The sequence below is a fragment of the Dendrobates tinctorius genome, unplaced genomic scaffold, assembly GCF_039654945.1.
Source record: "Dendrobates tinctorius isolate UK_male_01 unplaced genomic scaffold, ASM3965494v1 ptg000186l, whole genome shotgun sequence".
Classification (NCBI taxonomy): domain Eukaryota; kingdom Metazoa; phylum Chordata; class Amphibia; order Anura; family Dendrobatidae; genus Dendrobates; species Dendrobates tinctorius.
The window spans coordinates 3,449,082-3,475,079 of record NW_027361853.1 but is presented as its reverse complement, the minus strand read 5'-3'; the positions used below and the strand labels follow the sequence as shown (position 1 = coordinate 3,475,079).

Sequence of the window (25,998 nt, the reverse complement as noted above, 5' to 3'; positions counted from 1 at the left end):
CAGATTACTAATGATATTTATGCATTTAGCAATTATATGCTTTGGAGCCATGCATTTATGAAGGTATCGTGTGTGTGTGTGTGTGTGTGTGTGTGTGTGTGTGTGTGTGTGTATATATAATGCAGTGACTACTGTGTAGTATACATGTTTTATATTTTTATCTTTTTACATGCAGTCTGCCCACCACCTCCGGAACCAGAAAATGGTGGCTTCATTTGTCACCCTCCACACTGTGAAAAGACCTTTACCTCGGGTAGTGTCATCGAGTACTTCTGCGCAGAGGGATATATGTTGAAAGGCGACTATAAATTCCTTACGTGCAAGAATGGAGCCTGGAACCCACCTATGGGAGTAAGCTGCAGACTTAGCCAAGGTAAATGGTCTCTTGTTTTCCTAGGTTTTTATTGATTTTTTTATTTATATATAAAGGAGCAGTCTCAAGTTGTTTCTTGAGCAGCTCAGAGCAATGCAGTCTGCTTACTTCATGGCATAACAGGGCAGGCACACCTTGAGTGACAGGTCTGGTAAATAGTAGAACTACAAAGCTCAGCACACTTTCTGTATTACACATTCAGCTGTCAGTAGTTTGTTCTGAAGTGTACACTGTTATCACTGTATTTAAACAGAATTAGCAGGATATTTAAACAAGCACTTGGGGTAAGTGCACACTTAGGGTACCATTACACTTAGCGATGCACCAGCGATCCTGACAACGATATGGATCGCTGGTGCATCGCTAAGTGGTCGCTAGTGAGCTGCCACACAGGCAGATCTCACCAGCGACATAGCAGCGGTCGGGGGTCGCTACTTACCTGTCAGACGCAGCGATCCTGACGTCCTCCCGCCCGCGTCCACGCGTCGCTCGTCGGCGCCACAGGAAGCGCCCGACGAGAAATGATCCAGGACGTTCTCGCGCGACCAGCGATGAGCAGCGGGGGAGCCGGTCGGAGGTAAGTATCAGACATAGCGATATTGCTAGCAATATCGCTGCTACGTCACAAAATTGGTGACGTTACAGTGATCTTGCTAGCGATATCGCTATGTGTAACGGGGGCTTTGGTCTTTAGGTTGGGCGGATTTTGTTGAAAAATCTGCAGGACAGAAGTCCTGCGGTTTTGCCCTGCGGTTTCACACCTCATAATGAATAAGGTGTGAAACCGCAGCGGAATCCACACAAAGAATTGACATGCTGCGGATTGTAACCCGCAGCAAATCCGCAGCATGTGCACTGCGTTTTTCAGTTTACCATTGAAAACAATGGTACTGTACAGCGCACCTAAATCTGCTGCGGACCCGCAGAACCTGAATCGCTGCGGATCCGCACCAGAATCCGCACCATGTGCACATAGCCTTAGCTTGGGACATGAGAGTGATAGTGACTAGTAGACCTGCTCTGAAAGCTGCCTGGCTGGTGATTTTGCAAGATTTATAACAGCATCCCTCTTCTGAAGCTGATCAGGAGGGAGATGAGCAGCTAACTGCGGTATAGAAAAAAAAGTTGTCTGGAGAGAGCGGGCTATGATTTTGAGAGTTAACTCCTTTCCTGGAATGTAACTACTGCTCACACTGGGGTCTGTAGCTGATAGCCGAGCGCCATGGAAACCAGCTGTACACTATAAAAGATACAGGCTCTCGCTGCAGGACGACTGTGTATAGAAAAAGCAAGTCTGTTGCAAATTTGCTTATTTTCATGGTGCCCAACTAGTTAAAGCAATATAAGAACTTGAGAATACCTTTTTAAGTTGTGTTGCTAATTCTTCACATTGAATTTTAGAAACCAACAGAAATACCAGCCTGGGGGTCCCAACACTATCGATTGTTGCATCAACTGCAAGCTCAGTGGCCTTGATACTGCTCCTTATTGTCTTGTTTGTTCTGCTACAGCCCAAAATCAAGTCTTTCCACCATAGCAGGTAAGTGAGTGCTTGTCAGCCGGTCACCCACTTTCCTTAGTCATATGATGTGCACATGCGCAAACTTCAGTATTGAGTGCAAATAGATGACTGATGGTTTCTGTAAAACCTGAAAAACCAAATTCAGTAATTGTTGTAATCTGGACAACTACCGTATTAAACCAAATTCCCTGGAAATGTTTCATTTGCTTTATAGATTTTGTGGGCGATGTGCATCCTAAAAAGGGATGTAAATGGGTGTTTCTGGACCTGGATGGTTTGAGGAAGGTTTGTAAAATATTAGAAATCTTTTACTAGCAGGTAGTGTTGTCAATGTTAAAACAGTTCCTAGTACTGAAACACCATTAAATATAGCAATTAACGCGGCCAGTGCGATATTATAAAACTATTGAAATGCAAAAGGAGCTCTCAGAAAAGGAGTGCCCCTTTTTTAAGACTGCTAACCTATAAGTTAATATGACACTTTAAAGAGCCTTGCAACATAAGGCTCCACCATCAATGTTTCATCGGATAAAAAAAAATCGAAAAACTTTTCCCGACCATTGCAATGTTAAGAACGCACATTGATGGCATCCGTGTGCTGTCTGTGATTTTCATCGACCTATAGACTTGCACGGATTCAAAAATGGACATGCCTCTATGATTTGTTTTCCAGACACACAGGCCACAAAAAACACAAACACGTGAACAGCTCCATAGACTAGAAAAAGTACGTGTTCTACCTGTCAAAAACCCGAATAGAACATGTTCATGAAAAAAACGGTCTTCAGAGTTAGGCTTGACTAAGTGCAAATGCCAAACGACAATCTCATCCAAAAGGAAGAATCGCTCCTCTGCAGACGGCTGTCTCGGGGTTCTTCCTTTATTCACTACAGTAGTGTTGAAAGGCCAACTTGCCATTGTTTCTATGCGAGCTGGTGGTGGCCGCAAGTTACTGGCCAGGCAATGGTGTCCTTGGGAAAAAAATTAAATTATGGAATAGTGTGTTTTTAAGTCTGCAGTCACACAGAATGACTGCAGACTTTTCATTTTAAAATGATCAACCACTTTAAGTGTGTTTTTTTTTTTTTTTTTTTTTTTTTACTGCTCACACTTAATTTCTTGTGTTTTTTTTAACAGACGTGAGGCATGTGTACCAGGGGAGCAAGTATCGATCATGGTTGATGGTGTGCAAGTTGCCCTTCCCTCTTACGAAGAGGCCGTGTATGGCAGTGCAGGAAACTGCATCCCTTCTGCTAGTTCTCGTGTCCAGATAGTATTATCTGAAGGACCAGGGGAGGATCAGGACCTACAGCAAGAGGTGCCTCGCTCTGACACTGGGGGACAATCTATGGGGACTAATTATGTCACAGACCAAACTCTGGCGACTACTTCACAATACCCATCAGGCAGCACACAGCGCTCAGAGACTGTGCTGGTCCACCAGAATTCTTCACAGTGGGCAGCTGGAGCAGAGAGCCGGACATTAGCACGGGAAGGAGCAGAATCAGAAAACAGTGATGTGCAAAGTCTCCTGTCCCTGTCCTCCGAGGAGTGCACAGACGGTGAGTCAGTCTGCATCACAAGGCTTCAGAAATGGACAGATGGCGTTTCTAATGCTAGGACTTCTTGTTTGTACCCTTTGTCTTTAAATTTTAATGTTTATGAGGGCAGGAACGTAAGCAATTGTACTTGCCTTAATGCTGTAAACTAACTTCTTGATTTTTTTTTTTTCCGTCTTTTGAAAGTATTGGTGTACAGGGAGACTATGGCAATATAGAAAACAATGGTACGATTGGCATACCATAACAAACCTTTATATATCTAATAGGAAGGAGTTATCCAATTGTTGATTGGGGGGGGTATCGGCAGCAGACTTTTTGCGATCTGCCAATTGGTGATAGTTTCAGCCAATTCATATCCTCATTGGTCACTTACTGTAGTATCGGCATCATGGCACCCAGCTTTCATAACTAAGTTCACTACTACTCATATTGGCTGACATCGCAATTCCACCCGCGGCTGTTAGGGGCACATGTTAGCTGAATTCATCAGCTGACATATGCCGGAAAAGATGTGGGCTCAGCGCTGGAGCCCACATCAAAAGGGAGAGACCCGATATGTACTGCGCATGTTTTGAAGGGGGTAATATGAATGACAGACAATTTTTTCTAAAAGTTTTTCTGGATTACCCTTTTTAAATTTCATTATATATCACTGTAGCAGGTGGAGCTGCCATTTTCTGAGCCAGAGCCTCAAATTTGTACCTATACAGTCTGGCCCTATCCAATGAAAAATTGAGGCTTAATTGGAGATCTATTATATAACCATATGCATGGAATTTGATGTTTTATACTACCGCTCTATTTGCTATAAAATATAAGTAATTACCACTGAAAGTATAATCAGAAAAACTATATAGCAATAAAAGGTGGATGTGTGATGCATGATCAGATTATCCGAACTTCACATTTAGCAATTTAAGCATTTATATAGGGCCCCTATAAACAAATAATTACTGTAATATACATGTTAGTGGGGTAGTTGCCGAAAAATTCACTTATTCCATATGCACATAGGGGCACAGTGGTGCCCCATTGGTTTAGCCAGTGTCTTGGTGCACGGTTATATATCCCCCCAATATCCCTGAGCTTGATTGAAAGCTCTCATTTTCTCACAGCGAGCTCTCCAGAAACTCAAACTACTGTTCCTCGCTCACTGGCGCCGGAGGATATCGGCGGCGCCCTCATCTTCAGTGTAGTCACGGGCATTCTCTGATCTCTGGCTTCTCTCGGAAGCCGCTTCCACACTACACTTCAGTGAGTAGCTGGAGATCAGCGCGTGCCCGCATCAACACTGAGTGGGCAATTGGGCTCTTCTAGGCATTTGAGATTAGGCAACACTTGCTGTCAATCAATCTCAGGAATAGTTCTAGATATGCAAATTGGAGGATATAACTGCTTTGGCCACATCCGGGGTGTATTGAAGCGCCCTCTGTCTTCATATGGATTAGAAGTGAATTTGTCTGCAACTCCATCACTATTGTATGTCACTGGTATGATGTTTAGAGTGGCCAAGTCACCTTTATGAATGTGTAAATGGCTGAGTTTGCAGTTTGGTGGTAACGGACTCCCTTTATTGTCTCTGCATGGCGCCGCTGTCCTAGTACATTGCGCGTGGCTGTCACTACGAGGCTTTGTGTTGGCCGCATGCTATTGGAACAGGTATCTTTTTAGGAAATTAATTTGGATCAGTCTTGTCTTTTTATAGCCTTGAATATCCTGCCTTCAGATGAAAAATAAAGCAAACATATCACCCATATATTTTTTTTTTCTCTGCAGATATCCCTCTGCTGAAAGAAGCTTGATTACCTCGGACTTGTGAGTGGACCTGCAGGATCTCTACACTCTTCCTGCTCTGTACTCCTGTAGTGGCAGGAGCTCTGGAGCTGACAATTCGTGCCTCCCCCACCTCACCATTTCACCAAGCACAGACCGTGTTCCCCCACTGCAGAGCACTGGGAGTGGACGGTCTGCGCCTTGCTTGCAGAGGTGTACAATTATATCTCATATGTATGTGTTTATACTATAGGCTATATACTGATATAGGAATACCCCCGTGATGGGGGCTGGATCTTACTCCTGGCACCTATCCCTACAAATTATAATAATGCCTCTTGGCCTTCCCAATGGTTTCAGCACTTGCACAGAAATACTTTTGGCTTTCCGTAAAGCATACACTCCCATGTACACCATATATATATATACGGTCCCTTATAATGGACCTTTTGTCTCAGGCTGGCGCTAATCAAGTCTACTAACGCAGTAGGCACCATGCAAAAAGTCCAGTGCAATATTTCTTGTCCAGAGCAGCACAGGGCATGGATCCCTCATCTCTCAGATAGGCTTCTAATAAGCGGCTGCATTTCATACCTACAGTTTATTAGGATTCATATTATGGAGAAATACATCGTTCACCTTGTGAGAGTGGATTTAATCTTTATACGATCTCTGGTTTCCTGTTGTGTAGCATCTACATCAACAGCATTCGCTGCCTTGTGAAGACTAAGGATTTTCTCAGACTTGACCCTTTCTGCCACAAAGCCGTGTTTATCTAAAGTTGAGTGCAGTTATATAGTTAAATATTATCACGTTCTACAATTCCAGATCTTAAAATTGAAGACCATATTTGCACTCTAAATCATGGCCGATTTCTAAATATTAAACTTATGAGCGAATTAATACTTCCTAGAAGTAAAACTATGGACCAGAGTCCCAGAAAACAATGATGGTTTGGCTGTCAGTCCACTTGTACTTTGCAAGAAAAGTCATTGGTGGCGATTTTTTTTTTTTTTTTTTTTTTTTTTTCCTTTTTTTTTTTGTAGATGGATTGACGCTGCATAAGGGAGTGTTTATAGTGTAAGGGTGTACACTCCCCAATGATTGACTGCTGTGACTTTTCCTTCCTAGTTAACCAAGTAATTGGGGAATTCAGGTGTAGGAATCTAGGAGCGCAGACAACGTCAGAGGGTAAATTAGATCCAAATTAAGTAATTTATTGAGGCAGAATGTAGATATACAAACCAAAGCCTTCATTAGGTGAGCATAGTATCGTCAGCTCCTCGCCTGACGAAGCCGCTTGTTTGGAAAGTCGATAACAGATTTGTGTATCTGCATTCTGCCTCAAAGCACTACACCCCGATTCCTCTACATTTTTATACTTTTATGGCTTTATTCTACAAGAAAATGTTTTTTTCCCCAATCTACTCTGTAACATCATGTTTACATTTCTATAGCTGACCATAAACTTTGTTAAATGCCTGAAACATATTTCCCTCTTTTTAAATACAGAATTTTTCTCACTAGGGATTAGGAATTATAAAGGGTAAATTATTTTTGAAGGCAATAAGAGTCCAATCCACCAAAGCTTGTACCATAGTGCATGAAATCGGTAACACTGTGTGCCCAGAAGGTAATGTGTTAGCGGAAAGGCCAAATTGGAAACGGGATGAGGTCAGGTAGGGAGTGACTGTCCTAATCGGGGATGTGTGATGGTGTAATAGGGGATTATGCAGGAAATCGTGACCGGAAGGTTAATGCTTTAAGCACGCTATTCATAAGATAAACTGGATGTTGGTGTGCAAAAGATACAGGAGCCGCTGAGAGGGCAGATGGGGGGGATTTATTAAGCAGGAATTGAGAAGGGAGATTGGAATCTTACAAGAGAGAGTGTGTGTATCATTTACTACATGAGACTAATGTCCCACGCACACTCGCACAAAGAACCTGTGGATGTGGGCATTCTTGTGTAGGTGTGCATATGTTAGTGTGTTTTGCTTTTGGCTAATTTTTCTTTTTTGTAACGATGTCACAAATATAAAATTGACTGTTCAGAGACTACACTGTGGGGGGATCAAAATATTTTTGTGCCATCGAGCCACTCCTTTTTGCTAAAAATTATAAAATGAATCACATTCAAGAAATGCTGATAAAACCACCTTTCTTGTACATAGCGGGCGCCATATTTATGAGCAAAAGCAGTGACAGCGTGGCCTGTTCATCGTTCCACAGTACCAAAAGCCTATGATGTGTAAGGCACTTTTGGGGTAGATTTGTTGTTCTCCTGTAATGTCCAGTTTCAGCACTACATGACAACACGCTTGGCAATATTGATGTGCCAATGCACCTTCTGTAGCTGTCAGCTGTTTCCCCATTCACATGCACGCTTAGTCCTCCATGTGGGGACACCATAGCCAACGGCTTATCTCTGGTAAGAACAAAAGATCAGGCATGCTAAAATTCAACATGTTCAGTCATTTGATTGTCCGATATATTCCAATGGGGAAAAGCTAAGCCGATTAAATAATTGTTTGGCTGCTCAAGCCAAAATCCATCTAATGTGTATGGCCACATTTGTAAACTCATTCCAAAGGCTTTATTCATGTTTTAGCCTGTGTGTGTGCCATATGTTTACTGAAAACAGGAATGCATCCCTTCATGGCCAATGTTTTGCTGCAGCTGCATTATACATAGGTCTTTAGATTATACATGGATATTACAGTAAATTTAGTGAACAATTTGGATCCACTACAAGCACATCCCCTTCTCAATCTCTGTTTCCACCCTTGGAGGAAAATAATAACACTTCCAGAAGACTTAGACTGCTGTATAACTCGGATGAGGATCGCAATGCTTTGGCCGGCCTGTCTGATCTCCTGAACCGAACGTGACAGTTGTGTAGAAATGCATGCAGTCATGCTTGGGTCCGGAGAGCTGACGGCCAGTCTGAACATTGCTTTGCGATTCTCGTCCGAGTTATACAACCATCTGACTCTTCCCTTTATACTCGCCTCTAGTGCTGCTTCAGCGGTGTCGGCACTGGCTCTCCGGGGATCGGGTGACCTTGTTATGCGGCCAGTCACCGCTGGCTTCACTTGCCCTGCCTTCAGACGAATCACAAATATCCGGATGAAGGGCCAATATTGCTGAAACTTCACCAAAGGTGAGTATAGATGTTATTTTATAAAAGGGAAACATGGATTCAGAAGGGGTTGACTGAGTAGTGGACCCCTCCTTTAAGTCAATAAATCCTGATGATAGTTACATAGTTAATACGGTCCCATAGAACTGAGGGATAGGCCATGATGAAGGGAATAGGGTATATGTACAACCACAATAACTCTGGTTTTGCCCCCAAAAAAACAATTCGAAAACTCATATTCCACCAGGAAACAAATGAGTATGATTAACTATACGGGAGGTACAGTAGATCACTAAAAAGTTATCTCCACAACTGAGGGTACATAATATACACATAAGTAATATACTTGGTGTTATGATTGGGAATTGAATCCTGTTAAAATAAAGTAAAAGATCCAATCCAACTCATTAGCAAAAAAAATCTGTTGCCCCCTGTGCAGAAATCCTAATACTACCAGGGGATATTTATTTACAGGAGAATGGTAAATCGCCCCATTGTCACATCTTGATGGCCATTCCACCCTATGAACGCCTGGCTTTCTAATTTGCTGCCTGCACTGTGCAGATGATGAGGCTTTTCTGCTTGTGCCGCACTTATTCTGTCCATCTTTCCCACAATCAGATGTGCAATATACAACTAGATGTGCAAGGTTCTGGGACCGGTGCAGTCATTCAACGACTTGTAAATAACTTTCCACAGGCTCCTTTGCAACTGTAACCTTGACTTTGCTTTAATTTGTGGGGTCTTTCTGTTTTTATTTGTTTTTGTTTTTTTTGTTGGAGTGGTGGCCATTCCCCCCTCATATCAGGTGATTAGAATTTCTACTCGGTGGCTCAGTACCTAGAACAAAGGTGACAGCCCTGATCATCACATGAGAAAGTACAGAGAGAACCATGAGTGGTGATCTACTGCTCCCCCCGGTGAACCGTGCAGCATGGCAGGCATCTGGCGGCGGTATAGTGGGGGGCACTGCATGCAGATGTACAGGGCTTGGAAACCCCTCTGCTGCCAGGATGATACATTATAAATAAATCACAGCTTTATTCCCTCTGCTCTGACTGTCACCCTGGACATTGCTGTGGGGCTGAAGATAATATTTTAATATTTGTACAAAGTAATTTAATTTTAATTGTTCTATGTATATAACTGCATTTCTAAATAATAAAAGTTTCTTTTAAAATTAAACGTTGTAGTTTTTTGGGCTTTAAAAGAAATACATTGTACTTTGAAGAAATCTCATGTGAATAATCTGTAAATTTCAATATATTAATAAGGTTCAGTCCACACAGTTGGGCGCATGTGCTCTGATGGAACGTGCCCAACCACGTAACCAGTCTGGATGGATGTAGAGACCTCTGTTCTCTATTAGGACATATTGTAAAAAAATAAAGTATAACACATGATGGTTTTCTTTGGCCGTGACCTTCTCTCCAGGAAAGTGTAGTCTGCTATGCTCGCCTATACAGTTAGACAACATGTATGCAGTCACATATCCATGTGAAGGCAGAAGAAAACTGTTCTGGCTTCCTTCTGGTGAATGACTGCCTAAGGTGACGTTACAGTGTACGGCTGGAAAATCTTGCAGCGTATGCTGTTGGATAGGTGCACATACGCAGTGTGCAGATAGCTTCACCTGAGTTTTCAGGTTCAATGTCATGTGTGATTAGAAAACAAAAAACTTTACTACATCCAGTGTAAAAAGGATCCAGTTTCCAACCAGTAGATGCGTCCTTAGCTTCTGATGTCACCGTCAGTCTAAATGTTAGTTCCAAGAATTCCCATTATTACATTTTGTGTTAAATGACCGGACCCAGTCCCCCACAGATTTGCTACATAGCTACCGAGACCCAAACTGATCGCTATAAGAGCCATTCTGCAATGTACGTCTTATCTTCTCCCTGGACGCATGAGCATAGCAATGTACAATTTCAGTAGAAAGTCTACAACCCTGATGGAGTACGAAAGACCAGTCTTTTGTTGAACGATTTACCTCTTAACGAATTTGGTGCATCTTTCAGCCGTTATGCCCCACTGCAGAGACTGAAGTATATTTGTGCAGCAACGTATCGTACTCATTTTTTTTTTCTTTAAACTTAAGTTATTAACTTGTTGATCTCCCTGGCTAAGCATCTCCCACTTTTGAAATTATGCAACTCTTAGTGGCACTTTTTTTTCCGCAACTATTTGAATTTTGTGATATTCTAATCAGTTTTACACTAGAATTTTGCCAAACGAGGTTTGAATCAGGGCCTATAATACGTTCATACTCCACTCTGTGGAAAGGCTTGAGCCCATGTACTACTCTTCATGCAACCAGACAAACTCTGCACTCCACCTTGCTGAACAGTGAGATGCAATGCGGCATTTTGAGATATTGTTGGGGATCTCAAGACACAGCTCCCCATCACCACCACCAGTCAGTGAAAGCAAACCTGTCAGCAGGATTGTGCTCAGTAAACTACAAACATTGTTCGGTCGGCGCCGTAATACTGATTAAAATGATACCTTGGTTGATGAAATCCGTCTTGTGGTTGTTTAATCTTTCTTGGCAGTTTTCAGTTAATGAGAGCATGCTGGGGGTGGGTTTTTTTTTTTTCATGCTCTGTTCTCTTAATCTCCATTGTGGCTTAAATGACAGGTCACTGAACCTTCAGTGACCTGCCTTCTATTTTAAATACTTTGCATAGTTAATATTGTGGTCTTTTAAAAAAAAATAAATAAATTCAACTAAAATGGCGCATGCGCAGTAGTATGTCAGCAAGCAATGCTTTCAATCTGCACAAGCGCAGTATTTAAAATAGGGCCGGTCATTGAAGGTTCAGTGACCTGTCATTTAAGCCACAATAAGGCCTATGAGGGCACAGCACAAGCATCTCATTAATTGAAAACTACAAATAAAGATTATATAACCACCTCTCCTCAAGACTGATTTCATCAACCATAGTATCATTTTGATCAGTATAACGGCGCCGTCCTGACACTGTAGGTTACCGTACTTGGCAAAATCCTGATGACAGGTTTCTTTTAAAGCACACTTGTTAAAATAGTTTTTTTAAAATATTAATCTATCCACCAAATTTTAAAGTTTCTCAAAGTACTGTTTTTTTTTTGTTTTTTTTTCAAAATAATAAATTTCTTGCAAAATAGTGACAAAACGCCAGTACTTAGTGTTAATTTTCTCTACATGGAGAGGACCTGTAATTAGGTCAAAAGCTGACAATTTTAGCTCTTATTTTATTCCCAATTTTTTCTTTAATCTGATATAGTTCCTGACATCTAGGCCTTTCTTTAGTGCAAATTCTTATAGTTTTTACAAGGGGGTGTGGCTCAAAGGATTACTGGAGAGGAGGGGGGCTTAAGGCTGTGCTTGGTAACCACTTTTGTAAAGACCGTAAGAATTGACACTAATTAACAAAATAATCTGCCAGCAGCGGATTTTGAATATTTGCCCACATTCATTCAGCATGCCATAACATTCATTAGACAACCATTAATATTCTCACTGATGGCAGCCTGTGAATAAATCAAAATGGCTTGAAACTTTTCCATTTTTTTTTTTTTTCATCACTTGCATATCATTAACATGTCTATACAGCCTGTGATTTTCATAATAACATGACTTTCTTTTTTTGTGTTGCAATGTCACTGTTGAGTGTATATACTGAGAGGTTGAAAGCTCCTAATCTATATATAAAATTGAATGTACGTGTATCGCCAACCAATCATGAAGCATCTTTCATTTCACCAGAGCCGTTTAACCCCCAAGGGTGGTTTGCACGTTAATGACCGGGCCATTTTTTACAATTCTGACCACTGTCCCTTTATGAGGTCATAACTCTGGAAAGCTTCAACAGATCTAGGCGATTCTGAGATTTTCTCGTGACATATTGTACTTCATGTTAGTGGTAAAATTTCATTGATATAACTTGCGTTTAATTGTGAAAAAAACGGAAATATGGAAATTTTTGAAAATATTGCAATTTTCAAACTTTGAATTTTTATGCCCTTAAAATAGAGAAATATGTGACACAAAATAATTACTAAACATTTCCCACATGTCTACTTTACATCAGCACAATGTTGGAAACAAATTTTTTTTATTAGGAAGTTATAAGGGTTAAAAATTGACCAGCAATTTCTCATTTTTACAACAAAATATACAAAACCATTTTTTTTTTTTTTTTTAGGGACCACCTCACATTCAAAGTCACTGAGGGGTGTATATGGCAAAAAATACCCAAAAGTGACACCATTCTAAAAACTGCACCCCTCAAGCTACTCAAAACTACATTCAAGAAGATTATTAACCCTTCAGGTGTTTCACAGGAGCAGAAGCAACGTGGAAGGAAAAAATGAACATTTAACTTTTTAGTCACAAAAATGATCTTTTAGCAACAATTTTTTTTATTTTCCCAAGGGTAACAGGAGAATTTGGACAACAAAAGTTGTTGTCCAACTTGGCCTGAGTACGCTGATACCCCATATGTGGGGAGGAACCACTGTTTCGGCGCATGGCAGGGCTCAGAAGGGAAGGAGCGCCGTTTGACTTTTTCAACCTAAAATTGGCTGAAATTGAAATCGGACGCCATGTTCCGTTTGGAGAACCCATGATATGCCTAAACAGTGGAAACCTCCCACAATTGACCCCATTTTGGAAACTAGACCCCCTAAGGAACTCATCTAGATGTGTGGTGAGAACTTTGAACCCCCAAGTGTTTCGCCAAAGCTTATAATGCCCGGGCGTGAGAAAAAAAATAATTTTTTCCACAAAAATGATCTTAGTCCCCAATTTGTTATTTTCCCAAGAGTATCAGGAGAAATTGGACCCCAAATGTTGGTGTCCAATTTGTCCTGAGTGCGCTGATACCCCATATGTGGGGGAGAAACACTGTTTGGGCACACGGCAGGGCTCGAAAGGGGAAGTAATGACGTTTTGGAATGCAGACTTTGGTGGAATGGTCTGCGGGCGTCATGTTCCGTTTGCAGAGCCCCTGATGTACCTAAACAGTGGAAACCCCCCACAAGTGACCCCATTTTGGAAACTAGACCCCCTAAGGAACTTATCTAGATGTGTGGTGAGCGCTTTGAACCCCCAAGTATTTTGCTAAAGCTTATAATGCCCGGGTGTGAAAATATAAAATCCTATTTTGTTTCCACATAAATGATCTTTTAGTCCCCAATTTTTAATTTTCCCAAGGGTAACAGGAGAAACTAGACCCCAAAAGACGTCTAATTTGTCCTGAGTACGCCGATACCCCACATGTGGGAAAAAACTGTTTAAAATCTTGGATCGCTCCAGCTGCGTAAAATTTCTTCTTTATTGAATCATGTTAAATTCTGATAAATGAACGAACTCTCCACGTGATAGCCACACGCTTGACAGAGGCTACGCGTTTCGACCTGTACGGTCTTTGTCAAAGCCATACTGAACACCATACATAAGAATCTATATAGAGAAAGCTCGCCAATGAGAAAACTCGGCAAAGTCATGTGACACATAATGAAAGATCCTTTGCAAACAAATAAAGAAATTTACAAGTATCACATACAAGAAACAAACAAAAAAATATTTAAATTGAAACAAAAAATTGTATAAAATCACTGAGAATACATATTCAACAATAATGTAACAACAGATCATGCCTTTTGTTAAGACCACTAGGAGATCTAGTATTAATTGAAAAATCCAAAAAGCTTCTCGGGTTAGGAGACGCCGCCTGGCATCTCCACCCTGAAATGGTGATTTAACCTGTTCAATTCCCTGCACGCCGAAACATGAAGTATTTCTAGCGTGATGCGTTATAAAATGTTTGGCTGCTGCTGAAATATTCCGTCCGAAATTATTAGTATTACCAATGTCATATAAATGCTCTCTGATCCGTGTTTTGAGATTTCTGGACGTACAGCCAATATAAGACAAATTGCATTTGATAGAATCTATTTTATATACTATATTTTTGGAGTTGCAGTTGATATAATGTTTAACTTTAAACTTCGCTGTATTATCACTATTACTGAATTCCTTTGCAATATGTGCATGTTCACATGTTTTGCAGCTATTAGCACCGCATTTGTAGAAACCAAATCGCGCCAATCCGGGGGGGTTTTGCCGGTGCCGATTGGCTGAAACAATGAGAAGCGCTGTGATTGGCTGTTGAAATCGAAACAGCCAATCACAGCGCTCGGGAGGAAGGGAGGGCGGCGATAGACTCCAGGATGCCAAGGCCATCTACCATAAGGTAAGATGGCATGCATTAAATGCCATGACGTACTATCCCATCCTTGGGAATTAAGTCCTACGGCACATGGACGGGATAGTACGTCACATGGCTGATAGGGGTTAAAAGATTTTGAGCTGTGCTTTGTTGCTATGAGCAACAGTTTTCCTACTCCACAACATGTCTGCAGACACTGACCGGGTGGGAGAAATCTAGCATCCCCGGAAACAAGCTCCCAGGCATTGTCTGCCCCCCAGAAAGGAGCAGAGCGCACATGACAAATGAATCACCCCCTCCCTGCCCATATACCCATCACACATCCTCCATCCCATAGGCACATCTTCCCTCTTAAAGGAATCTCCGGTAATGAAGTTAGGGCAAATCCCTCAGTGCTCTGATTCTGACCCCAGGCTTCTATTAAAGGTATCCCCGGTATGGAAGTTAGGACCATTCCACTCGGCTCTGTGGTTCTGACCCCAGGGTCTGTTAAAGGGATCATTGGTATGGAAATTAGGGCAATTCCACTAAGTGCTCTGGTTCTGACCCCGGTATCCCCGGTATCGAAGTGAGGGCAAATCCACTCTGTGCTTTGGTACTGACCCCAGGACTCTCTTAAAGGGATCTCTGGTATGGAAGTTAGGGTAAATCCCTCAGCTCTCTGATTCTGACCCTAGGCTTCTATTAAAGGGATCATTGGTATGGAAGTCAGGGCAAATCCTCTCAGCACTCTTGTTCTGATGCCAGGTCTCTCTTAAAGGGATCCCCGGTATGGAAGTTAGGACCGTTCCACTCAGCGCTCTTGTTCTGACCCCAGGCTGATGGGATGATGTGGGATATTAGGGGTAGTAGTCCGGTGGCTCTGACAGGATGATGTGGGATATTAGTCCGGTGGCTTTGACAGGATGATGTGGGATATTAGTGGTAGTCCGGTGGCTGGATAATGTGGGATATTAGGGGTAGTAGTCCGGTGGCTGGATAATGTGGGATATTAGGGGTAGTAGTCCGGTGGCTCTGACAGGATGATGTGGGATATTAGTCCGGTGGCTTTGACAGGATGATGTGGGATATTAGTGGTAGTCCGGTGGCTGGCTGATGGGATGATTTGGTTATTGGGGTAGTAGACCGGTGGCCCTGGCTGACATGATGATGTGGGATATTAGCGGTAGTAGTCCGGTGGCTGGCTGATGGGATGATGTGAGATATTAGGGGGGGTAGTCCGGTGGCTGGCTGATGGGATGATGTGGGATATTAGGGGTAGTAGTCCGGTGGCTGGCTGATGCGATGATGTGGGATATTAGGGGTAGTAGTCCGGTGTCTGGCTGATGGGATGATGTGGGATATTAGGGGTAGTAGTCTGGTGGCTTTGATGGGATATTAGGGGTAGTAGTCCGGTGGCTCTGGCTGACTGGATGATGTGGGATATTAGTGGTAGCAGTCCGGCGGCTATGATAGGGTGATGTGGGATATTAGTGGTAGTTGTCCAGTGGCTGGCTGACGGGATGATGTGGGATATTAGTGGTAGTTGTCCGGTGGCTGACTGACGGATAATGTGGGATATTAGAGGTAGTAGTCTGGTGCTGGCTGACGGGATGATGTGGGATATTAGGGGTAGTAGTCCAGTGGCTCTGATGGGATGATGTGGGATATTAGGGGGGTAGTAGTCCGGTAGCTCTGACTGACGGGATGATGTGGGATAATATAGTGAATGTGGCTATGCGGAGTGTACGGGGCTCTACACTCAGCTTTATATTTATATATACACATTATAATTTGTTATAACTACAGCTAAGCATATTGTAAGTACTATTTTTGCAATCGAAGTACGTTTCAACACCCTCCTCTTGTATTATTTAAACTCTAAGAATATGTATGAAGGCAGACAGAGGACGGACCACACCTGGTGTGGTCGTCATTCTCTCCATGCCGGCATGACCAATAAAGAAACATCTTACTTATTCAGGTCTGGATGATTTCTAATTGGAAGACTAAATCTCCAATGACATTTGGTGCATTGGCCGGGAAATCCAACACCTTTCCCTCACTGGTGAGTACTGTAAACCGTGCACGGGGGAGTCTGGAACTCCTTAAGTAAGTCCTCTGCCTTGACATTAAGGTGTCAACAGGGGCATTATCAGTTATCCCGGACTGAGGGAAAGTGACGGATTTCGTATAGTCTAAAGGCCCCGTCACACATAGCGACTTACCAGCGATCCCGACAACGATATCAATGTGTCAGGAACGCTGGTGAATCGCTATGTGATCGCTGCTGAGCTGTCTAACAGACAGCTTCACCAGCGATTAGCACAGCGACGCCGGTCGTGCGGCATCGCTGTGTTCAGCGCTGATTCTTGTCAAAAATAGAATTAAAATAAAAAATATTGTTATTCTCACCTTCCGACGTCCCACGCAGCATTCCCGCCTCTCCACGGTCTTGTCCCAGTAATCCTTTGCGAGAATTACCGCGATGACATCCGTTCTCGCGGGATCGTGAAGTCTCGCGGTCATTCTTGCAAAGGATTACTGGGACTGGAGCGTGGAGAGAGGCGGGAATGCTGTGCGGGACGTCGAAAGGTGAGAATAGTAATATTTTTTATTTTATTTTATCGCTGGTCTCCCGCCTGTCACACACAGCGATGCGTGCTGGCCAGCGGGAGATCAGCGACGAAAGAAATGTCCAGAGATTTCCCAGAACGATCAGCGATACCGGCAGGGGGGCCGGTCGCTGATCGCTGCCACATACAGCGATCTCGCTGGTGAGATCACTGTTGTGTCACAAAACTTGTGACTCAGCAGCGATCTCGCTAGCGAGATCGCTATGTGTGACGGGGCCTTAAGGATCTCTGGGAATCGTCTATCTGAATACAGGTAAGAACATTTAATAATTTTCATTATATTCGGTAACCTTGTTAATACAGTATGAATGTTATTCTTGGAATTGAATGGGAACTGTGATTGTGAACTTTTCCAATTGGGGTTTGTGAGAGGCTCCTGTAAGTTGGAAGTTTACATGCAATTGGAGTTATAATAGCTCCTGTAAGTTGCTAAGCTCCATAGGAATGAGGTTTGTTTGTTCTTGGAAAATATTCTGTAGAAGAAGAATCATCTTTGTTTTTTAATTTTATTTTATGACTGTTATTCTAGGAATTGAATGGGGACTGTGATTGTGGACTTTTCCAATTGGGGTTTGTGAGAGGCTCCTGTAAGTTGGAAGTTTACATGCAATTGGAGTTATAATAACTCCTGTAAGTTGCTAAGCTCCATGGGAATGGGGTTTGTTTGTTCTTGTAAAATATTCCCGAAGAATAATAGTAATCTTTATTTATTTTTTTTATTTTTGAATGGGATGAATGTTATTTTAGGAATTGAATAGGGAACTTGTGGACTTTTCCAATTGGGGTTTGTGAGAGGCTCCTGTAAGTTGGAAGTTTACATGCAATTGGAGTTATAATAACTCCTGTAAGTTGCTAAGCTCCATAGGATTGGGGTTTGTTTGTTCTTTTAAGATATTCCGCTGAATAACAATCTTTATTTTTTTTATTTTTTATTTTTGAATGGGTACAAAGCCAGTGTGAGATGGCTACTGTGGAATAATAAACTTCGTGTGCACGTTAAATTGATCTAGATGGGAGAATCGAGGGAGATTCTCGTTAGATTAACCCCTTAATGACAGCCAATATGTCTTTTTACTGACCTGAGACATAAGAGAATATCATCCCCGTACAGGTGACGATCCAGCAGCTGTCGGCTGTCCACTATAGCTGACAACTTGCTGTATCCTGCTATACCACTTTGCAATAATTCCTGAAAATCACCTGAAGGGTTAATAAACTACCTGACAGAGGTTTTCAATATGTCAGGGGGTGCTGTTTTTAAAAAATGGGCTACTAAGGGGTTAAAGAATCCGGTATAAGATGAATTTTTGCCGGTATTCTGTTTTGTCTTCTGTACTTTGTTGAATGTTGTTTTCTGTTAAGTGTCCTGCTTGTCTTTTAAAATTACAAAGAACTAAAACGCCATAAATATGTTTTATGTTACACATGAGACTCCTTGAATGTTATCTTGAGTGAATGTATGAGGATTTAAATATAAAATCCTGAATGTAAATAAGGGAGTCCAGTAGGCGTGGTTAACAGTCATCTCTGGACTAGAGACAAATCATAGGTTATTATAGTGGTATAAATCACCTAGGTACATGCCACCTGATCCCCACAGAGAATATTCTATGTTATGTTATATGTTTTTCTTTTAATAACAGAGTGACTGAACCCTCCTCGTTTCACTGAGGAAAGTCTGCACCTGTGGTGCTCTGAATACCTGATATTAAGAACGGGAACGTCTCTGTATATAAAGAGGCGGTGTCATTAGACTTTATCTCAGCACTTCAGGTCTAGGAGTACGAGGGAACTTTAATAATCTCTTGTCTTATATGTCTCTGTGTATGTCCAGTCCCTAAAGAGCCTGTCACACTAAGCGATATCGCTAGCAATATCGCTATAACTTGTGACGTTATAGCGATATTGCTAGCGATATCGCTGTGTCTGATACCAGCGACCGGCTCCCCCGCTGGTTATCGCTGATCGCGTGAGAACGTCCAGGACTGTTTCTCATCGTCAGCTTCCTGTGGTGCTTCCTGTGGAGCGACGAGCGTGGAGCCGGGCGGGAGGACGCAGGATCGCCTAGTGTGACAGGTAAGTAGCGACCCCTGTCACCAGCGATGTCGCTGGTGAGATCTGCCTGTGTGGCAGCTCACTAGCGACCACTTAGCGATGTACCAGCGATCCTGACCGCGTCATATCACTGGTCGGGATCGGTACCTTAACTGTGGAAGCTGTTGTACATTGTGTGTTTGTACTGTTACACTGGTCAAAAGTCCTTGTGAGCATATGTATCTCTGTCCTATCAGTGACCATAGACCTTGGGGACCTTTCATGTTTGTTACATTGTGTTGTCACACTCGCCCCTTACAAGCCTTCATTGGATGGAGGCGGCAAGATATAGAGATACAAGCTGGTAAATACCTAGGACATCAGTGAGGATTATTTAGATCCTGGATATTAGTAGCAGTAATTGAATTGTTGCTATTGGTTTTTTATCTTCTTGTTGACTTATGAATTTCACTGAGATTTGTCAAACTTCTTATAAGTGGGTAGAAATCCATTGTGCTCCAGGGTTTATATTGTGTATAGTCCTTATTTTGTTTTTTGTCTTTTTTTTGTGTATAAGAATTTTACGGAACATCCTTACAGGACGTAGGCCCACAGATATATAGATCTTGTCCTCATTGTAAGGCAGAATTGTTAATGACCATTTCATCTGAAGGCTGGAAAGTTATTAAGATTGTACCAAGAAGGTATCCCTGGAATGAAACTGGATATGGTCCTTTTTCATCGGGTACCCAGAGAAAACAGTCTTCAGATCAAATGTGCAATGTGTCCTTATTGGTAACTTATAGGCCTAACTCTTACATATTATAACAAATTGAGAGTAAAAATTGTAGATCCCTGTCAATGTCTTTTTAATCTTGAAAAACTAGGAGTAGGCACCACCCAGAGCAAACAGTCCTGAGGTGGGGAGATAAGCTGTGAGCATGAGGATTGTTTTGGAATGTGGTTGTGGTTTTGAGATAAGAAGGGGCCACTAGGAGACCCTGAATGTGTCCCTTGACAGATGGGTTGTATTTGATGATAAACTTAGTTTCATAAAATGTGAAAATTTGGTACAAGAAATGTGTAATGAGACGAAATATTTAATTTGGCTAAAGTAGAAATACATTTAAAACACTGTATTTCCAGAAGTAACTCTCCTTGTGGGAAGCCATGAGGTCACTTTTCTTGTTGATTCAGGAGCCACTACAACCTTAGTCCATCCAGAAGAGATACCTACTATTGGACTGTCTGCTGCTTGCATAATGGTAAAAGGAGCAAGTGGTAAGGCCCACAGAGAACCATTGTCTAGGCCTGTGGAGACACCAGGCCCTCAGCAGAGGTAAAAGTGCAATTACACAAATTATAATATCAATTGTGTGGGAGGGATATTATGCAAGCCCTGAGCCTGGGAATAATTCCTACTGCTGCAGGACTATAGGTGAAATCCATGGCTGAGACAATGGTGCTCCAAGGGTATGGAGAATCTAGATATTATTACAGTCTAGATCTAATAACTGCAGGACCATCCTCAGTTACCGAGTCCTTCATCAAGGAAGCAATAGATAAAGGTATACAAAAATAGATATTCACATACCTGAAGGACTACACTGCACCATGTACTACAGGTATTTCAGGGGTCCTGATGTAAAATATGAGAATTTCCATGCTCTAGATTGTTCTTTGTACACCATATACTGGAATTATAAAGGGAACTGTGTTGCCACTTGTAGACTGTCAGAACAAATTAAATTTTTGTTTTTGCTTTATAGAGGTTCTGTGCCACATATTTCCCTCTCCAGATGTAAAGGTAGATCATGGCATGGAAATTCCTTGGTGATTTTGTTGAAGAATGTAAGGAAAGTAACGATGGGAGGATTTGGATGACGGCTCATTTTACAATGCCAGACTGCAGGCATGTTCACAAGTACTAAAGTGGAACACCATTTCTAAACCCAGTGTCCACCTGCAGCGAGGCGGGGGAATGAGTGAGAAATGCTGATCCTTTCCTAGAATCAGAGGAAGAATTGACCACATACCCAGAATCTTTGTGGTCCTCATGACCTGCAGATGTGGGATTGATAAAAGGGGTGATTATACCCTGTCCAGCTCACCTTGTAACGCAGCCTTTTTTTCCAGTAGGGAGGGCGTGCCATCTGTAAACGAGGCTGTGATTCCAAGAGCCCCCACAGTACCAGACCCCCATACTCTGCTGAATGACTGGAGGCCGTAAAATAAGGTCTTTGCAGTGATAGATATCAGTAATTTCTTCTTCAGCATCCTGGTACATCCAGATAGCCAGGTTTGGTTTGTATTCACATATAAGGGGAGCAGGTATACATTCACCAGGATCCCACAATGGTACTGTGAATTACCTACTATTGTTTTCCAGGTAAAATCAGCTAACCTAGCTCAATGTGAGTCACCAGAAGGTAGCCAGATACTCTTATATGTGGATGACATGCTATTGGCATTATAAAAAAAAAAAAAAAAATTGGTAACTAAAGGGGTTATTTTTAAAGATGACCTATATGTATAAACTGCCCAGTGACCTAAGATATGTCACAGTATTGAGCCATGGCATAAGCTATGTCTCAACAGGAGGGATGGTAGAGATCATATCTTACGTATTTATGATGTATGGCTTTACTAACTATTAAAAATTTTTGTTTAATTTGCATTACTTGTGCAAAAAATAATTCCCAAGGGAACCTGAGACCAGAGAGAGGACAATGTCCTCACCCTGAATCCTTATTCCAACACATTTGTATGGATTTTATTGAACAAGTGTGAGGGAAAAAGTCCGGCCTTGTTATTATGGATGCTTTCAGCAGGTGGATTGAAGCTGTCCACCCTGATGCATTAATGGTACCGAAGGCCCTTCTAAAGGAAATCATACCCAGTTTTGGGGTTCCAGAAAATATATAGTAAACTAAGTAATGTTATTATTACCTAAAACATTGTCAATTGAGTTGGGAAACCACTGTGCCTGTCATCCTCAGTCAGCCGGACTGGTTGAGAGACACAGTGGGATCTTGAAAAATAGGTTGACAAAGACCATGCAGGAAACAGGAAAAATTGGTTGCACTGTCTCCTATTGGTTGTACTAAATATGTATGTCACACCGACATCTGTAGTGCTGACAGCCTTTGAAGTCATATACGGGAGATCTTTTTTCTTACCTCAGCTAAAACCCTTTAGAAGGATAGATGAGGAAGTTGATTGTACATTAGCAGAATATATGGCTAAGATATTAATTCACAAAGAAGTTTCTAGTCGTAGTTTTGTTCCAGGAAACCCACTAACAAAACCTGCAGACTGGGTCCTTGTGAAGGTGATAAAGAAGAAACACCAGCACCATCCTAAGTGGGAGGGTCCTTACCAAGTCCTGTTGACTACTCCTACTGCGGTCAAGATTGCTGAGCGCACCTCCTGGATGCATCTCTCATACTGAAAACTTGTCAGACTGGTAGGGACAGAGTAGGATCTGACTTGCTTGTCAAAGTTCAGCTGCAAAGGGAGATTTTCCATAAGGGAAAGCTTGTCTCAAACTGGTGGTCTCCCATTCATCCCCCTACCCGGACAAGACGGTCAGATCTAGGATGTGTACATCAGGGTTAGTCACATGTATATTCTTCGTGACCATAGTGATGGGAGATTGGAGAGTAATAGACCTAGCAGGAGAGGAAAGTCCAGGGTGGTAGAATGGTTTCAGATTTAAGACTTTAAATCTTACTTTTGAAATTGGGCAGGAGGCCGCCATGTTAGTGGATTTCTGTCTGTTGTATAAATGATACAGAGATAGGGAACAAGCTGTGAAACTAGCAGAGTCTAATAAGTATGTTTGTGTTATGAGCACTAATAGCAGAGGGGATGAATGTGTGTGACTGGCGTAAAGCAGCATGGACAATTGTAGCCCGAGACTATAGGTATAAGCCTTATGGCTACATAGATTTTAGAGCCTGATTCTCCATTGGGAAAAAGGAGATCCCATTACACAAATAAGAATAATTGTAATCAGCTACTGAGAACTTTTAAAAAACCCTAAGATGAGGGATCAAAGGTTATTGGAGCTGATATATCAGGAACAGACCCAATAGGACATTTCTACATAGAAGTTCAGAATAATAGCATACATAGACCCAAGGAAGGTATGCCAGAGAAAACGATAAGTCTATAGAGCTCATAGTTGGATTGTCTAACCTAACTTATGAAGATAAACTAGCTCTAGAGAGAGGCTGTGAGAAGAAAGAATGGTTAGAATGGCTTAAATATACTGCAAAAGGTTTAAAAAATTAAGTTATTAAGTAAAACTTATGTCTGCTCAGAAAGGGAAGGAAAATGTAAAATGTTATCATTTTTATATCCTCCGCTTGAGAAACCGGATAGCCCAGCACAGGTGATTGCTAATCCTGGTAACTATACTTGTTTTAGTCTTCCAGGGCATGGGCACAACTTCGGAGAGCTCCAAGGCGACTCTTGTAGAGAATGGATCATTGTCTCCCACAAGACCAAGTACTCAGCCATATGGTCAAACCACACTGCCCTGAGAGCGGATATATGGTGTATGCGGTGATAAAAGCATAAGAGCCAGACTACCACATGGTTCCCGAGGGGATTGTGCGGTGGTCCAGCCAATCATGCCGTTCCACCTGTTGTCAACAGGTATATGGCCAAAGGTACATAGTGGGTAGAGACAGAAGCGTAAAACTCTGCAAGGATCCTTCCATTCTAGTATCTACAGAGATGACATTGTAGTTCCCAGGGGAGTGACCAACGAGTACAAGGCTAGGAACCAGGTAGCAGCCGGGTGGGAATCCATAATTTGGTGGGTGATTATAAAAATGAATGTAGATTGGATAAACTACTTATACTATAGCCAGCAGAGAATTGTTAACTATACCCGAGATGCAGTTAAAGGGATAGCTGAGCAATTAGGACCAACTTCTCTCATGGCTTGGTAGAATAGGATGGCATTAGACAAGATCTTAGCAGAAAAGGGAGGTGTATATAAAATGTTTGGTGGAATTTGTTGCACCCTTTATCCCGAATACAGATCCTGATGGAAGTATCTCCAAAGCTCTTGATGGACTGACTGCCCTGTCTAATGAATTAGCTGAGAACTCTGGATATGACAACATATCCCTGGACTAAAGGATGGTTTGGGAATGGTCCGGATTATTCACTTCTGCGTTGACATCTCTTACCATCGGAGCCAGAGTGCTGATTGTGGATGCTGTGCTATTCTATGCATTAGAGGACTTGTTCAAAGACTGATTGACTCTGCCATAACAAAAACTATGCATCAAGGAATGGAGAACTTTGAATCCAATGAAAGAATGAAAATTTTGGGACTTAATGATAAATATACTGAACATATTACTCGCCCTCTAGATTATATGAAGATCTTCTGTGAAATCTGACAAAAAGAAATCTGTCCCCAATGTGTACAAGATGAGGGAATGTTATAATAATTGTAATAAAGTCCTTTCTTTTATGTGCATGTGTGTGAGTATATGTGTGTATATATATATATCCACAGTATATACATGATTGTATGTATGCCATTATTATGCCTAGTCACTCTTTTCAGCTGATGTAATATGAAGACATGGGTGTAGTGCTTGGCTTGCAAACCTTATCTAACATACAAAATATAAGTCATATCTCTGCTTCTCTGGTAACGTAGATAAGGATTGCTAACAGCTAAGCATATTGTAAGTACTATTTTTGCAAACGAAGTACGTTTCAACACCCTCCTCTTGTATTATTTAAACTCTAAGAATATGTATGAAGGCAGACAGAGGACGGACCACACCTGGTGTGGTAGTCATTCTCTCCATGCCGGCATGACCAATAAAGAAACATCTTACTTATTCAGGTCTGGACGATTTCTAATTGGAAGACTAAAACTCCACTGACAGTCATCAATGCCAAAAGGATGTGCCCTGCTACTGAACCCTATAATCATGGACTGCTACCCCTGTCCCAAGCAGCTTGGCAGGAGGAATCCCCATCCCTGGTTACAGAAAGGGTTACCCTGAAAATGCTTGTGACTGTAGCGAACCCAACTGTTGTTTATGTGGCCCAAGGCAGTGGATGTAAGAGGCCTAAGAAAACATGGGTCTGAAGGACACCTGAAAGATATACTTTGCAAGCCAGAAGCTGGAGAAGCTACGCAATTCTTCATGTTGCTCCTCCAATGTGCTGGAGTAGTTTGAAACTCCTTCAGTAGCCGATGCCAGTGGACCTGCTGTCCAAAACTCTGGGACTCATGGAAAGAGGCAATAAAGTTCTCTCTCTCTGACCAAGCATCAAATAGAAAGGAGGAAGACTGTTTATGTCATGAAATAGGCCAATGACAGCATCTGTCTACAGCAGCCGGACGGACGGTTGAACTGTGATCTTGTTTTATTGCCCCTGTTGTGCCCCATTCTGCTGGACTAAAGGTGCTAAAGTGGCTAAAGGCTCTCAGGACTGAGCCATATCCAGGACTATCACTACAGTACTGTGCTTGTTGCTGTTCCAGGGTCCTTAACATGAAGGACCAGATAAGCTCTATGGATTGTCATCAATTTAAAGGACTTTGGTTGTTGGTGTTCTGGGGTCCTTACCAAGAACGACTGGATCAATTCAAAGAACTTTTGCACCTTAATGAAGATGAAGTCCAGATCCTCCAAAGTTTAACAATCCATTATATTGTTTTATGGTGTGGTTGCCTTTATTGTCTTGCAGGTCCTGGATGGTCAAGAACAGCCACTGTTA

At 42.0% G+C, this 25,998-nt stretch overlaps 2 protein-coding genes across 4 annotated transcripts in view; one reads left to right on the top strand and one right to left on the bottom strand.

The window, feature by feature from the left end:
• SUSD6 (sushi domain containing 6) overlaps positions 1-9,557 on the top strand; it is a 50,273-nt gene extending 40,716 nt beyond the window's left edge. For both annotated transcript variants that reach the window (XM_073552161.1, XM_073552162.1), the window contains exons 3-6: positions 176-373; positions 1,775-1,913; positions 3,033-3,457; positions 5,234-9,557. In XM_073552161.1, coding sequence (XP_073408262.1) covers positions 176-373; positions 1,775-1,913; positions 3,033-3,457; positions 5,234-5,259 — 788 coding nt within the window. In that variant the 3' untranslated portion in view covers positions 5,260-9,557. The remainder of the gene's footprint in view (positions 1-175; positions 374-1,774; positions 1,914-3,032; positions 3,458-5,233) is intronic.
• Positions 1-25,998, bottom strand: part of CCDC177 (coiled-coil domain containing 177) — a 246,816-nt gene that overhangs the window by 178,354 nt on the left and 42,464 nt on the right. The window lies entirely within an intron of this gene.